This window comes from Arachis ipaensis, chromosome B2 (genome assembly GCF_059453495.1).
Source record: "Arachis ipaensis isolate K30076 ecotype BB chromosome B2, ASM5945349v1, whole genome shotgun sequence".
Classification (NCBI taxonomy): domain Eukaryota; kingdom Viridiplantae; phylum Streptophyta; class Magnoliopsida; order Fabales; family Fabaceae; genus Arachis; species Arachis ipaensis.
The window spans coordinates 37,361,064-37,376,959 of NC_142437.1; the positions used below are offsets into that span (position 1 = coordinate 37,361,064).

The 15,896-nt window shown below is 41.1% G+C and overlaps 1 protein-coding gene and 1 non-coding gene across 2 annotated transcripts; one reads left to right on the forward strand and one right to left on the reverse strand.

Moving 5' to 3' along the window:
* Positions 1 to 740: 740 nt before the first annotated feature.
* On the reverse strand, positions 741 to 848 carry LOC148573621 (small nucleolar RNA R71). Its single transcript, XR_015905672.1, has one exon. It is a non-coding gene; the product is annotated as a small nucleolar RNA R71 (small nucleolar RNA).
* Positions 849 to 14,644: 13,796 nt separating this feature from the next.
* LOC148573622 (uncharacterized) lies at positions 14,645 to 15,160 on the forward strand. Its single transcript, XM_088505810.1, has one exon. The coding sequence runs from the start codon at positions 14,645 to 14,647 to the stop codon at positions 15,158 to 15,160; it is 516 nt and encodes a 171-aa protein (XP_088361936.1).
* The last annotated feature ends 736 nt before the right edge of the window (positions 15,161 to 15,896 follow it).

Here is a 15,896-nt window from a genome sequence, read left to right on the forward strand (position 1 = left end):
TTCTCCCTCTCCCATCTTATTCTATTTATTTATTCATCTACTAACATCTCATCTCACATCTCAACCCTCCTCACAGTTGTGTTTCTTCCATTATATTACATTCTTTGTCTCCCACTCTTCTTCTACTCACACAGGGATCCCTATACTGTGGTATAAAGGATCCATATTATTATTATTATTATTTTCTGTGCCCTCTTCTTTGTCATATGAGCAGGAGCAAGGACAAGAATATTCTTGTTGAAGCAGATCCAGAACCTGAAAGGACTCTGAAGAGAAAATTAAGAGAAGCTAAATTACAACAATCCAGAGATAACCTTTCAAAAATTTTTGAACAGGAAGAGGAGATGGCAGCCGAAAATAATAATAATGTATGGAAGATGCTTGGTGACTTTACTGCACCTAATTCCAATTTACATGGAAGAAGCATCTCCATTCCTGCCATTGGAGCAAACAACTTTGAGCTGAAACCTCAATTAGTTTCTCTGATGCAGCAGAACTGCAAGTTTCATGGACTTCCATCTGAAGATCCTTTTCAGTTCTTAAGTGAATTCTTGCAGATATGTGATACTGTTAAGACTAATGGAGTAGATCCTGAAGTCTACAGGCTCATGATTTTCCCTTTTGCTGTAAGAGACAGAGCTAGATTATGGTTGGATTCTCAACCCAAAGACAGCCTGAACTCTTGGGATAAGCTGGTCACGGCTTTCTTAGCCAAGTACTTTCCTCCTCAAAAGCTGAGCAAGCTTAGAGCTGATGTTCAAACCTTCAGACAGAAAGAAGGTGAATCCCTCTATGAAGCTTGGGAAAGATACAAACAGTTGACCAAAAAGTGTCCTTCTGACATGCTTTCAAAATGGACCATCCTGGATATATTCTATGATGGTTTATCTGAGCTATCAAAAATGTCATTGGACACTTCTGCAGGTGGATCCATTCACCTAAAGAAAATGCCTGCAGAAGCTCAAGAACTCATTGACATGGTTGCTAATAACCAGTTCATGTACACTTCTGAAAGGAATCCTGTGAGCAATGGGACGCCTATAAAGAAGGGAGTTCTTGAAGTTGATACTCTAAATGCCATATTGGCTCAGAATAAAATATTGACTCAGCAAGTCAATATGATCTCTCAGAGTCTGCATGGAATGTAAGCTGCATCCAACAGTACTCAAGAGGCATCTTCTGAAGAAGAAGCTTATGATCCTGAAAACCCTGCAATAGCAGAGGTAAATTATTTAGGTGAACCTTATGGAAACACCTATAAGTCATCATGGAGAAATCATCCAAATTTCTCATGGAAGGATCAAAAGCCTCAACAAGGCTTTAATAATGGTGGAAGAAACAGGTTTAGCAATAATAAACCTTTTCCATCATCCACTCAGCAACAGACAGAGAACTCTGAACAAAATACTTCTAATTTGGCAAACTTAGTCTCTGATCTGTCTAAGGCTACTGTAAGTTTCATGAGTGAAACAAGATCTTCCATTAGAAATTTGGAAGCACAACTGGGCCAGCTGAGTAAAAGGATCACTGAAATCCCTCCCAGTACTCTCCCAAGCAATACAGAAGAGAACCCAAAAGGAGAGTGCAAGGCCATTGACATAAGCACCATGGCCGAACCTACAAGGGGAGTGGAGGACGTGAATCCCAAGGAGGAAGACCTCCTGGGATGTCCAGTGATCAATAAGGAGCTTCCCTCTGAGGAACCAAAGGACTCTGAGGCTCATCTAAAGACCATAGAGATTCCATTGAACCTGCTTATGCCTTTCATGAGCTCTGATGAGTATTCCTCTTCTGAAGAGAATGAGGATGTCACTGAAGAGCAAACTGCCAAGTTTCTTGGTGCAATCATGAAGTTGAATGCCAAATTATTTGGCATTGATACTTAGGAAGTTGAACCTCCCTTGTTCATCAATGAACTAAGTGATCTGGATCAACTGACATTGCCTCAGAAGAGACAGGATCCTGGAAAGTTCATAATACCCTGTACCATAGGCACCATGATCTTTAAGGCTCTATGTGACCTTGGTTCAGGAATAAACCTCATGCCCCTCTCTGTAATAGAGAAACTGGGAATCTATGGGGTGCAAGCTGCTAAAATCTCATTAGAGATGGCAGATATTTCAAGAAAACAGGCTTATGGACAAGTAGAGGACGTGTTAGTAAAGGTTAAAGGCCTTTACATCCCTGCTGATTTCATAGTCCTGGATACTGGAAAGGAAGAGGATGAATCCATCATCCTAGGAAGACCTTTCCTGGCCACAGCAAGAGCTGTGATTGATGTTGACAGAGGTGAAATAGTCCTTCAATGGAATAAGGACTCCCTTGTGTTTAAAACTCAAGGATCTCCCTCTGCAACCATGGAGAGGAAGCAGAAAAAGCTTCTCTCAAAGCGGAGTCAACCAGAGCCCCCACAGTCAACTCTAAGTTTGGTGTTGAACTCCCATATCCAAACTCTAAGTTTGGTGTTGGAGAGTCTCAACAAAGCTCTGCACATCTGTGAGGCTCCATGAGAGCCCATTGTCAAGCTATTGACATTAAAGAAGCGCTTGTTGGGAGGCAACCCAATTTTTATTTATCTAACTATATTTTTCTTAGTTATATGTCTTTGTAGGTTCATGATCATGTGGAGTCACAAAATAAATATAAAAATTAAAAACGGAATCAAAAACAGCAGAAGAAAAATCACACCCTGGAGGAGCATCTGTCTGGCGTTCAGCGCCAGAACAGAGCATGGTTCTGGCGCTGAACGCCCAAAATGGGCAGCTTCTGGGCGCTGAACGCCAGAACAGGCATGGTTCTGGCGTTCAACGCCAGAAATGGCACACAAATGGGTGTTGAACGCCCAAAATGGCCACCGACCTGGCGCTGAACGCCCAGAGTTGTGTGCAAAGGCATTTTTACATGCCTAATGGGTGTAGGGATGTAAATCCTTGAACACCTCAGGATCTGTGGACCCCACAGGATCCACTCAGGATCTGTGGACCCCACAGGATCCACTCAGGATCTGTGGACCCCACAGAATCCACTCAGGATCTGTGGACCCCACAAGATCCCCACCTACCTCCATTCAACTCTTCTCACCACTTTCTTTCACACAACCCCATAAACACTCTTCCCCAAAAACCCTTCACCAATCACCTCAAACTCTCTTCCGCATCACCTCTTCACCACTCACATCCATCCATTTTCCCCCATAAACCTACCTCATAAACTCCACCTACCTTCAAAAATTCAAAACCAATTTCCCACCCAAACCCACCCATATGGCCGAAACCTTTCCCCCCCTCCCTTCCCTATATAAAGCCCTCCATTCTTCATCAAATTCACACAACACACCCCTCTACACCCTTCTTGGCTGAAACACTCCCCACTCTCCCTCTCCTCCATTTCTTCTTCTTCTTCATCTATTCTTGCTCGAGGGCGAGCAAAATTCTAAGTTTGGTGTGGTAAAAGCATAAGCTTTTTGTTTTTCCATTACCATTGATGGCACCTAAGACCGGAGAATCCTCTAGAAAGGGGAAAGGGAAGACAAAAGCTTCCACATCCGAGTCATGGGAGATGGAAAGGTTCATCTCCAAAGCCCATCAAGACCACTTCTATGATGTTGTGGCCAAGAAGAAGGTGATCCCCGAGGTCCCTTTCAAACTCAAAAGAAATGAGTATCCAGAGATCCGACATGAAATTCAAAGAAGAGGTTGGAAAGTTCTAACAAATCCCATTCAACAAGTCGGCATCCTAATGGTTCAAGAGTTCTATGCCAATGCATGGATCACCAAGAACCATGATCAAAGTAAGAACCCGGATCCAAAGAACTATGTTACAATGGTTCGGGGGAAATACTTAGATTTTAGTCTGGAGAATGTGAGGTTGGCGTTTAACTTGCCCATGATGCAAGGAGATGAACGCTTCTACACTAGAAGGGTCAACTTTAATCAAAGGTTGGACCAAGTCCTTATGGACATATGTGTAGAAGGAGCTCAATGGAAGATTGACTCCAAAGGCAAGCCGGTACAACTAAGAAGATTGGACCTCAAGCCTGTAGCTAGAGGATGGTTGGAGTTCATTCAATGCTCAATCATTCCCACTAGCAACCGGTCTGAAGTTACTATAGACCGGGCCATCATGATCCATAGCATCATGATTGGAGAAGAGGTGGAAGTTCGTGAGATTATACCTCAAGAACTCTACAAGGTGGCTGACAAGTCCTCCACAATGGCAAGGTTAGCCTTTCCTCACCTCATTTGCCACCTATGCAATTCGGCTGGGATTGACATAGAGGGAGATATCCTCATCAAAGAGGACAAGCCCATCACTAAGAAAAAGATGGAGCAAGCAAGAGAGCCCACTCATGGAGCTCAAGAGGCGTATGAAGCTCATCACCATGAGATCCCGGAGATGCCTCAAATGTACTTTCCTCCACAAAACTATTGGGAGCAAATTAACACCTCCCTAGGAGAATTGAGTTCCAATATGGGACAACTAAGGGTGGAACATCAAGAGCACTCCATCATGCTCCATGAAATCAGAGAAAATCAAAAAGCAATGAGGGAGGAGCAACAAAGACAAGGAAGAGACATAGAAGAGCTCAAGGACATCATTGGTTCCTCAAGAAGGAAACGCCACCATCACTAAGGTGGATTCGTTCCTTGTTCTTATTTCTTCTGTTTTTCGTTTTCTATGTTATGTGCTTATCTATGTTTGTGTCTTCATTACATGATCATTAGTAGTTAGTAACTATGCCTTAAAGTTATGAATGTCCTATGAATCCATCACCTCTCTTAAATGAAAAATGTTTTAATTCAAAAGAACAAGAAGTACATGAGTTTCGAATTTATCCTTGAACTTAGTTTAATTATATTGATGTGGTGACAATGCTTCTTGTTTTCTGAATGTATGCTTGAACAGTGCATATGTCTTTTGAAGTTGTTGTCTAAGAATGTTAAATATGTTGGCTCTTGAAAGAATGATGACTAGGAGACATGTTATTTGATAATCTGAAAAATCATAAAAATGATTCTTGAAGCAAGAAAAAGCAGCAAAGAACAAAGCTTGCAGAAAAAAAAAGGGGGCGAAAAAAAAAAATAGAAAGAGAAAGAAAAAGCAAGCAGAAAAAGCCAAAAGCTCTTAAAACCAAGAGGCAAGAGCAAAAAGCCAATAACCCTTAAAACCAAAAGGCAAGGGCAAATAAAAAGGATCCCAAGGCTTTGAGCATCAGTGGATAGGAGGGCCTAAAGGAATAAAATCCTGGTCTAAGCGGCTAAACCAAGCTGTCCTTAACCATGTGCTTGTGGCCTGTAGGTGTCAAGTGAAAACTTGAGACTGAGCGGTTAAAGTCAAGGTCCAAAGCAAAAAAAGAGTGTCCTTAAGAACCCTGGATACCTCTAATTGGGGACTTTAGCAAAGCTGAGTCACAATCTGAAAAGGTTCACCCAATTATGTGTCTGTGGCATTTATGTATCCGGTGGTAATACTGGAAAACAAAGTGCTTAGGGCCACGGCCAAGACTCATGAAATAGCTGTGTTCAAGAATCATCATACAAAACTAGGAGAATCAATAACACTATCTGAAATCTGAGTTCCTATAGATGCCAATCATTCTGAACCTCAATGGATAAAGTGAGATGCCAAAACTATTCAAGAGGCAAAAAGCTATAAGTCCCGCTCATTTGATTGAAGCTATGTTTCATTGATAGTTTGGAATTTATAGTATATTCTCTTCTTTTTATCCTATTTGATTTTCAGTTGCTTGGGGACAAGCAACAATTTAAGTTTGGTGTTGTGATGAGCGGATAATTTATACGCTTTTTGACATTGTTTTTATTATGTTTTTAGTAGGATCTAGTTACTTTTAGGGATGTTTTCATTAGTTTTTATGTTAAATTCACATTTCTGGACTTTACTATGAGATTGTGTGTTTTTCTGTGATTTCAGGTATTTTCTGACTGAAATTGAGGGACTTGAGCAGAAATCAGATTCAGAGGTTGAAAAAGGACTGCTGATGCTGTTGGATTCTGACCTCCCTGCACTCAAAATGGATTTTATGGAGCTACAGAACTCGAAATGGCGCGCTTCCAATTGCATTGGAAAGTAGACATCTAGGGCTTTCCAGAAATATATAATAGTCCATACTTTGGCTAATAATAGACGACGCAAACTGGCGTTCAACGCCAGCTATCTGCCCAATTCTAGAGTTCAGCGCCAGAAATGGATCCAAAACCAGAGTTGAACGCCCAAACTGGCACAAAAGCTGGTGTTCAACTCCAAGAAGGACCTCTACACGTGAAACACTCAAAGCTCAGTCCAAGCACACACCAAGTGGGCCCCGGAAGTGGATTTATGCATCAATTACTCACTCCTGTAAACCCTAGTAGCTAGTTTATTATAAATAGGACCTTTTACTATTGTATTAGGCATCTTTTGATCAGTTATATGCTATCTTAGATCATGTTTGAGGGCTGGCCTCTCGGCCATGCCTAGACTCTCACTTATGTATTTTTAACGGTAGAGTTTCTACACTCCATAGATTAAGGTGTGGAGCTCTGCTGTTCCTCAAAGTTTAATGCAAAGTACTACTGTTTTCTATTCAATTCATCTTGTTTCGCTTCTAAGATATTCATTCGTACTTCAATCTTAATGTGATGAACGTGACAATCATCATCATTCCCTATGAATGCGTGCCTGACAACCACTTCCGTTCTACCTTTGACTGAATGAGTATCTCTTAGATCTCCTAACCAGAATCTTCGTGGTGTAAGCTAGAATGATGGCAGCATCCAAGAGAATCCGGAAGGTCTAAACCTTGTCTGTGGTATTCCGAGTAGGATTCAATGATTGGATGACTGTGACGAGCTCCAAACTCGCGATTGCAGGGCGTTAGTGACAGACGCAAAAGGATAGTAAATCCTATTCCAGCATGATCGAGAACCGACAGATGAATAGCCGTGCCGTGACAGGGTGCGTTGATCATTTTCACTGAGAGGATAAGATGAAGCCATTGACAAAGGTGATGCCTCCAGACGATTAGCCGTGCCGTGACAGGACATTGGATCATTTTCCCGAGAGATGACCGAAAGTAGCCGTTGACAATGGTGATGTATCACATAAGGCCAGCCATGGAAAGGAGTAAGACTGACTGGATGAAGATAGCAGGAAAGCAGAGGTTTAGAGGAATGAGAAGCATCTCTATTCGCTTATCTGAAATTCTCACCAATGCATTACATAAGTATTTCTATCCCTATTCTATTAATTATTATTCAAAAACACCATTATCAATTTATATCTGCCTAACTGAGATTTGCAAGGTGACCATAGCTTGCTTCATACCAACAATCTCCGTGGGATTCGACCCTTACTCACGTAAGGTATTACTTGGACGACCCAGTGCACTTGCTGGTTAGTTACACGGAGTTGTGAACCATGGTCTTGGCATCATGTTTTTGGCGCCATTACCAGGGAAAGAAAGAGCGATGAATTTTACATAATTAAAGTGTAATAACGATTCCGCGTACCATGTGGCATTTGGAATTAGCAATCGATCTTCAACTCTTCTCATGAGCAATTAGATCAAGAGATTGGCAATTGTTTGTGATAAAAAAAATTGAATCACCAAGAGATTGAGATCCAATTACTCACAATCCTCCATAGATCTATTCACATGATTGAGAAGGAATTAATCACCATTAATTCATAAGAAATCAACATCTCTGATCTTTAGTGATCTCACCCATCACAAATCTTCATTTCTATTCTTTTGAATTTCTAATTACCCACTACCTAATTCCCTTGTTTACATTCCTGCAATTTATAATTTCTGCCATTTACATTTCATCTTTTACTTGCAATTTACACTTCAGTCAGTTACATTTCAGTTCCTACTTTCTTGCACTTTAAGTTTTCCGTTCTTACATTTCCAGTCATTTATTTCATTCTTTTACTTTCAGTCATTTCAATTCTTTGTCAGTTATTTAATTGCATTTTACTTCCATGTCAAGTTTCATGTTGAATACACCAAGAATTCACAAATTGTTTGTCAGACTAGAGCATCATTTAACTAAAATTACTTAATCCACCAATCTCCGTGGGATCGATCTCACTCTTGTGAGTCTTACTACTTGATATGACCCGGTATACTTGCCGGTAGTTACTTGAAAATAAATTGTTTACCTATCAAGTTTTTGGCGCCGTTGCCGGGAATTGGTAAAGATTAACAATGATTAAGTTCGTGGTAGTCTAGATTAGGCATTTTTCTTTCATTTGGTATACAGCACACTAACTGTTTGGCACTTTGTGTCACCTAACCTTCTAACAACACTCTAGCACTAGAGTGTCCATTTTTTATTTGGTTTGTTTGTGATTGTGCATGCCAGGAGGAAGGAGAGAAACATCTACTTCCTCTAATTCTGAGCCTGAAAGAACCTTCCTAAGACTTAGAAGAGAAGCAAGGGAGAAGGGGGTAATTGGTGAAGAGGACTCAGAAGAAGAAAATCAAGTTATGGAGGACAACATGCATAACCCACCTGAGGAGGTTGCTAATGACCATAGACAACCTGCTAGGAGGATGTTGGCTTCATATACCATTCCTAACCCCAGGAACTGTGGAAGCAGCATACTTACTCCAAATGTCCATGTCAATAACTTTGAGTTGAAGCCTCAACTCATCACCTTGGTGTAGAACAATTACTCTTATGGAGGGGTCCTCTTGAAGACCCTAATCAACACTTGTTTGTCTTCCTGAGGATATGCGAAATAGTTAAGACAAATGGTGTCCATCCATACATATACAAGTTGCTGTTGTTCCTATTTTCTCTCAGGGATAAGGCATTCCAATGGCTGGAGACCTTTCCTAAAGAAAGCATCAATAACTAGGATGATTTGGTGAGCAAATTCCTAGCTAAGTTTTACCTACCTCAAAGAATCATCAAGTTAAAAACAGAGGTGCAAACTTTCACACAAATGGATGGAGAGTCACTCTATGAGGCATGTTCAGTGAGTGGGTAAGACTCCAAAACTTCTATGAGGGCCTAACTCTAGAAACACAAAAGGCATTAGACTACTCTGCAGAAGGCTCACTCCAGTTGATGAAAACAGTCGAAGAAGCTCAAGATCTCATAGACATTGTTGCCAACAATCAATACTTCTATGCTTCTCAAAGGCAACGCAACCCAATTCCAAAGAAGGGTGATAAACCCATATTTTATGATATATTTTATGCTCAATTTAGGTGATTTATTCAATCCTTCACTCACTTATTCATATAAATTGCATGGTTTTACTTTCCCTTCCTTAATATGTGATGTATGTGAAAAACATGTTTCTTATGCTTTAAAAATAATTATTTTAATTACCCTTTATTTCCATTCGATGCCGTGATTCGTGTGTTGAGTAGTTTCAGATCTTCTAAGGCAGGAATGACTTAAAGGATGGAAAGGAAACATACAAAAATGGAAGGAAACCATAAAATGGAGTTTTTGAAGAAACTGGAAGTGACGCGACCGCATGGACGACGCGGCTGCATGCCACCGCGAAATGGCAGTGACGCGACCGCGTGATTGACGCGATCGCGCGCCTTAAGCGAAACGCATATGACGCGGACGCATGACTGAAGCGACCGCGTGATAAGGAAAACTCCAAATGACGCGACCGCGTGACCTACGCAGACGCGTGATAGAGGTCACGCACCAGAAATTACAGAAAATACTCCCAGCGATTTCTGAAGCCCTTTTTGGCCCAAATCCAAGTCCAGAAGGCACAGATGAGAGGTTATGAAGTGGGGGAATGCATACATTCGATGAGAGTCTCCAATTAGTTACTTTTCATGATTTAGATGTAGTTTTGAGGGAGAGGTTCTCTCCTCTCTCTTTTAGGATTTAGAATTAGGATTTCTTTTGCTTTCAGGATTATCTCTTTTTATCAGGTTCAATATTCCTTTTTAATTACTTATTTTCTCAATTTAATTTATGAATTCTTCTATGTTACATACAATTCCTTTGATTAATGTTATTTCAGGTATTTCAGTTTATGATTGTTTTCTTTTATTTACATTATTGTTATTTTCAATCTGAAGACATTTTTATTCCAGCAGATTTACTTTTTCCCCTTTTGGTCTTGGTTAAGAAATCAGTAACTCAGGAGTTATCAAACTCAACATGATTGATAATTATTATCTTTGCTAATTGAATTGAACTTCAATAATCCCAATCTTTCCTTAGGGATTAACTAGGATTTGAAGATCAAACTAATTAGTCACTTGACCTTTCTTTGCTTTAAGTAAAGGCTAACTAAGTGGAATTAAGATTCAATCTTCATCATCATTGATAAGGATAACTAGGATAGGACTTCCAATTTCTCATACCTTGCCAAAAGTTTATTTCACAGTTATATTTATTTTACCTGCTATTTAAATTACTTGTTCCTCATCATCAAAACCCCAATTTACAATCTTCATAACCAGTAATAAGAACATACTTCCCTGCAGTTCCTTGAGAAGACGACCCGAAGTTTGAATACTTCGGTTATCAATTTTTAAGGGGTTTGTTACTTGTGACAACCAAAACGTTTGTAAGAAAGGATTCTTGTTGGTTTAGAAGCTATACCTGCAACGAGGATTTATCTGCAAATTTCTAGACCACACAAAAGTTCTCCCTGCAAAATGGCGCCGTTACCGGGGAACTGCAATCGTGTGCCTTATTACTGGTTATTGTAAATATTTTTCTTTTACTTGTTTATTTGTCTTTATTTTCTCCTCTTATTTCCATTAGCTACTATGAATTCTCACCCCTCTCGCTTTGAGTTTGGTTCTAATATTGTTGAAAGGAGTGAAAGTTATAACAGGAACATGCATCAAGGTCAGAGCAATCAAAGATGGATGGAGCCAAGAGGATCTGATCAACCCTTTAGGCAACATCACCCTCTAAGATGTCATGGACAAAGACCATTCTACAATGCATACCAAGTCAATAGACATGGTGGACAACCTTGTAGTTACCAACAAGCCCCACCCTGTGCTTATAAGCCATCCTCTCAACATAACTTCGAACCACCACACTCACAAGCTCCTTTTCACCATTCACCACCATATGATCCTCATTTACCCCATTTCCAATCCAATTACTCCCAAACACCACCACTTCCCCATGTACCATGTCCAAATCCATCACCCTGAGAATCAGAGGTTCGCCTCAAGGAAACAGTAGATCAACTTCAAACAACCCTTCATCAACTGGAGCAAGCAGTAAGTCAATTATCTTCTAGACGTTCGAACATTCAAGGACCTCCCACAGCCCCATGTGGACAATCTAATGAAGAGCGTAGTATGAAGGAGATACTAGAAACTCCAGTGGACAGAACAGGGCATGACTTCGTACTGGAACAAGTAGAGGAAGCTGTCATTATAGAAGAAGAAGAGTTGGTTGAAGACTTAGGAGAAGCTGAACTTCCATGGGAATCCAGAATTATGGAAAAATCTGTCAAGGACGTTACAATTGATGTTAAGGGGGATAGTGCACAACTCCCACAGCAACTCTTTTATGAAGAACTAGACGGAATAATCCAAGAAGCAAGTTTCCTTGATGATGATAATCTCAAGTCAAGTTCTCCTAGTAATGAACTTGCATCCGCAAGTGAATTCTCTGAGATCAAAGAATCTTCCCCAAGTGAATACGAAGATGATGCGGAGGTAGATTTCTCTCAACCTCCCGTTTACGACTTAAGTGACGAGGAAGACATAGAAGGCTTTGATCAGGACATGGATGCATTTGAAGAAGTCTGCAAGGTAGTGAAGAAATTCATCGAAGAGCACAAGGGAGTAGAACTTACAGAACCACTGGAAACACCTATCCTAAGGCCATTACCACCCAATACAAGCTTCAAGTGGGTACAATCCTTAACCTTTAGCTTTATTTTTCCACTTGAATATGGGTTGCTTGAAACAGATGGCCAGCTTAGAGCTCTCTGCGGCTTTAAGAGTAAGAGGAAAATGGCTCGTACTCAGAGCTGGTGCACAAGGTTCAATAAGGTTCCACGCTTCAACTCAAAGTGCACGGATTGGCATCATGATCAATCGAATGGATCTCAAAAAACGTTTGGTCACCATGGTAAGAATCTACTTTCTAAACCGCACGGATGGAAAAATATAGATCAAGACGGAGGCGGATTTAAAAGCAAAGTTTGGGATCCTGGAGTCTGTTCTGACATTCAGCACACTGGAAGCCTGAGAACCTGTTTGAAGCTGCTCAGAAGCTTTACGTGCCTTGTTTGGGACCCCGGAGGCCATTGGCATTCCAAACATTGGTGGATATTTCTGGATGAATTTAAACATAAGCCGCTATAATAGGAAGCTCATCCAATGTCCAACTTAAGGACTTTAACTATAAGTGCCAGGTGGGAGACAACCCACCATGGTATGGTCGTTTCTTTTTTAGTTTTATTTCGTGTTATTTATTTTTATTTCCTTTTCAATTGAACCTAAATATTATTCACTCGCATTGCATACTGCATAATTGCATACCTGCATAAAAAAAAAGAGAAAGGTCACGCGACGCGACCGCATCACTCATGCGATCGCGTCAGTTGCGAAAAACACTTCCCATCCGTCCGCGTCATTCACGCGGCCGCGTGACCTGGAAATCGGCGTAAGGATCCAACGCCCAGAAAGTTGGGCTAGAATCGTGCGGTCATTGTGCACTTCGCACAAAACGACCCACGCAGTCACGTCCTTGACGCGATCGCGTCACTTGCACAACACCAATCCCACGGGACAGCGTGAGCGACGCGATTGCGTCGCGCGGATTGTACAACACCCCAAAAGAGACAGAGAGTTACGTTGAAACGACACTGGAATTGTGCGTTTAGCACAATTTCCAGCGACGCAGTTGCATGCCTCACGCGACCGCGTCATTCATCCTTTTACCCATTCCATGTGATCGCATCACCCACGCGATCGCGTCATCCCCATTCCACCCTAGCCACGCGACCGCGTGCCCCACACGATCGCATGGATTCAAATTTATTAACCCCCTGTGACGCGAACCCTACCCCATCGCGCCCCCCAACCCCTTTCTTCTTCCTCTTATCTGCAACCCTTGCTGCTCCTCCACCACCCTACGCCACCGCACCACCGTCAACCACCCAGACACCACCGCAACGCCACCCCCTTCTCCTTTCTCTCTCTTTCTTCTTCTTCTCTCCTCTTCTCCCCCCACCATTACTGCCCCCCTCCGCGACCACCACCCCACTGCACCGCCGTCACCGCCGCACGCACTACCCACCACCCACACCCCCACTTCCCTTTAACCCCTACCCCATTAACCCTGCCTTCAAACAACCACCGCCGCGCCAACCACCCTCAACCGCCGCGTCAGCCGCCACCACCAACATCCCCGAACCATCTCTCTGCCCCACTTTCATTCATACGCCTACCAGGTTCTGCCGAATGCCACCATTCTTTCAATTCCTAGCTAATTACATATTTTTCTGTTTATGTTCATCATTAGGCTAGTTAGATATGCATGTTGTAGTGGATTCTAGGTGGTTAGGTAGCCTAGGATGTGGTTAGTGGATTTAGGCCTGATTAATTGCACTGTTCATGCTACTTGCTTTATAATTTTCGTACTTCTGCTGTTGCTATGCTGTTAGTATTGTTCATATGCTGTTCTTACTGTTCATGCTGCTATTGTGAATGTTCTTTCTTGTTCATACCTAATTGCAGTTTGTTTTATTTTCTATGAACTATTCTGTTGCTATTTATTTTCTGGGAACATCCAATTTTAGCCGGAATGCCACAAAACACATATCATCAACCCCACAATAACTCACAAGCCCACCAGAATAACTTCTCCACACCTCCATTCAACTCACAAACTACCCACCTCAGTGCCCCAAACAACTTCCACCAGCAACCATCACATCCTATGCAACCACATCCAAACTCTCAGAGGATCTCTAACTTAGAGATGTTGATGGATAAACTCATCAAAACTCAAGAGATGGCAAGACAAGATCAAGAAACAGCAATGAAAGATCAAGCCCTGACACTCAAAAACCAAGAGGCCTCAATGAGAAATCTTGAGAGGCAGATGGGACAAATAGCTAGACAAATCACAGAGATGGGTGAGAAGCGAGCAAATATTTTCTTAGTGACACTGAAAATAACCCCAGGGACACAGGAAAAGCCATAAAATGGGAGGAGTGTAAAGTAATCACTTTGAGAAGTGGAAAGAAAGTGGAGAAAGAAGCCATCACTCAGGAAGAGCACAACAAAGAAAGCTTAAAAGAAGAAGTGAAGGTGTAAAAGTAGGAGCAAGAAACTTCCACACAGAGTGATAATTCAACTAAGAAGGAGGCAGTGAAAGCATACCAACCAATGTTACCATATCCTCAATGGTTCAAGGGAGAAAATAAAGAGAAGCAGTACTTCAAATTTCTGGAGACATTTAAGACACTGCACATCAACATCCCTTTCATAGAAGCACTTGAACAGATGCCACTATATGCTATGTTCATAAAGGAATTGTTGACAAAGAAAATATCTTTGAAAGAAGAACAAATGGTTGTGATGGCCAAGGAGTGTAGTGCCATCATCCAAAGAGAATTACCAATAAAGAGGAAGGACCCAGGGAGCTTTCATATACCCTGCACCATAGGCAACATGATAATTGAGAGAGCATTTTGTGACCTTGGTGCAAGCATAAATCTGATGCCTCTATCCTTGATGAAGAAGCTTCAAATCCATGAATTGAAACACACACAAATAGCTCTCCAAATGCCTGACAAATCCATTAAGCAAGCACTTGAAGTTGTGGAGAATGTATTGGTAAAAGTGGGAAAATTTTTCCTCTCAGCTGACTTCGTCATTCTAGACATGCAGGAAGATTATAACACTCCCATAATTCTGGGGAGACCCTTCTTAGCTACGGGCAGATCATTAATAGATGTTGAGAAAGGAGAATTGATGCTAAAAGTGCACGAAGAGCATATAGTATTCCATGTCTTTAAGAGTTTGCAAGATCCCACTCAAGAAGAAAAGGGTATGAAGATTGATTCGAGAGATCCAAACTTGAAAGAGGCACCTGATGAGTCACTCCCGATGCACTTAAGCTCATTTTGGAAAGGAAGGGAAGAGGTAGAAGTGTTGCAACAAGCTAAAAGAATCAAGAAGGAGTGATGCGGGCAGAAATTGGCGAGTTAAGAATGATTATAAAATATGCATTGCAAGTATAGTTCTCAACCAACCAGAAATCCGCTTTATCAATTTAAAAAGGGTGTCACAGAAATTAAAATCAAAATACTGGGAGTATGAGTCACAGGTCGTCTCCCAACGAGTTACAGAAAAGTGTGCTATTTTATTAATCAGATGTTTTCAAAAAGGTTTGAGTTGAATGGCAGAAAATTAAATTAGAGAATTTATATAAATTTAAATAAAAGCCTTGACTGGGAGTTGATTAGTTGGAAGCCCTATTCTTATTGCAGTACTCTCAAGATTGATTGATAATTGGGGATTATTCTGTTTAGTTGTCCCTCACTAAGTAAGGGAAAGTTAAACAAGTTGGAATGCTATTTCTATCCACAAGTTCCAATCCGCTCTTGGGAGGATTGGTGTTAGTGACTAGAGAGAAATCCAACAATAACCCAACTACAATCTTTCTCTTGAGCATCCCAACTTCAAGGGTTTCTTTCAATCAACTCCCCATCAAGTTAGGGAACTACTCGCTCATTGTAAATGTAAAATTCATAACATAAGAAAAGGAATTAAAGAAAGACATAATAAATATTGATCAAAAGATTAATTAAAAATAAAAGTAATTCTTGTATTAATAAATGCAAAAATAATCCAATAGTAAAATTAAGTAAATTGAGGAACATGGAAGAGTAAGAGACAAGTAAAGAGAACGAACTAGAAT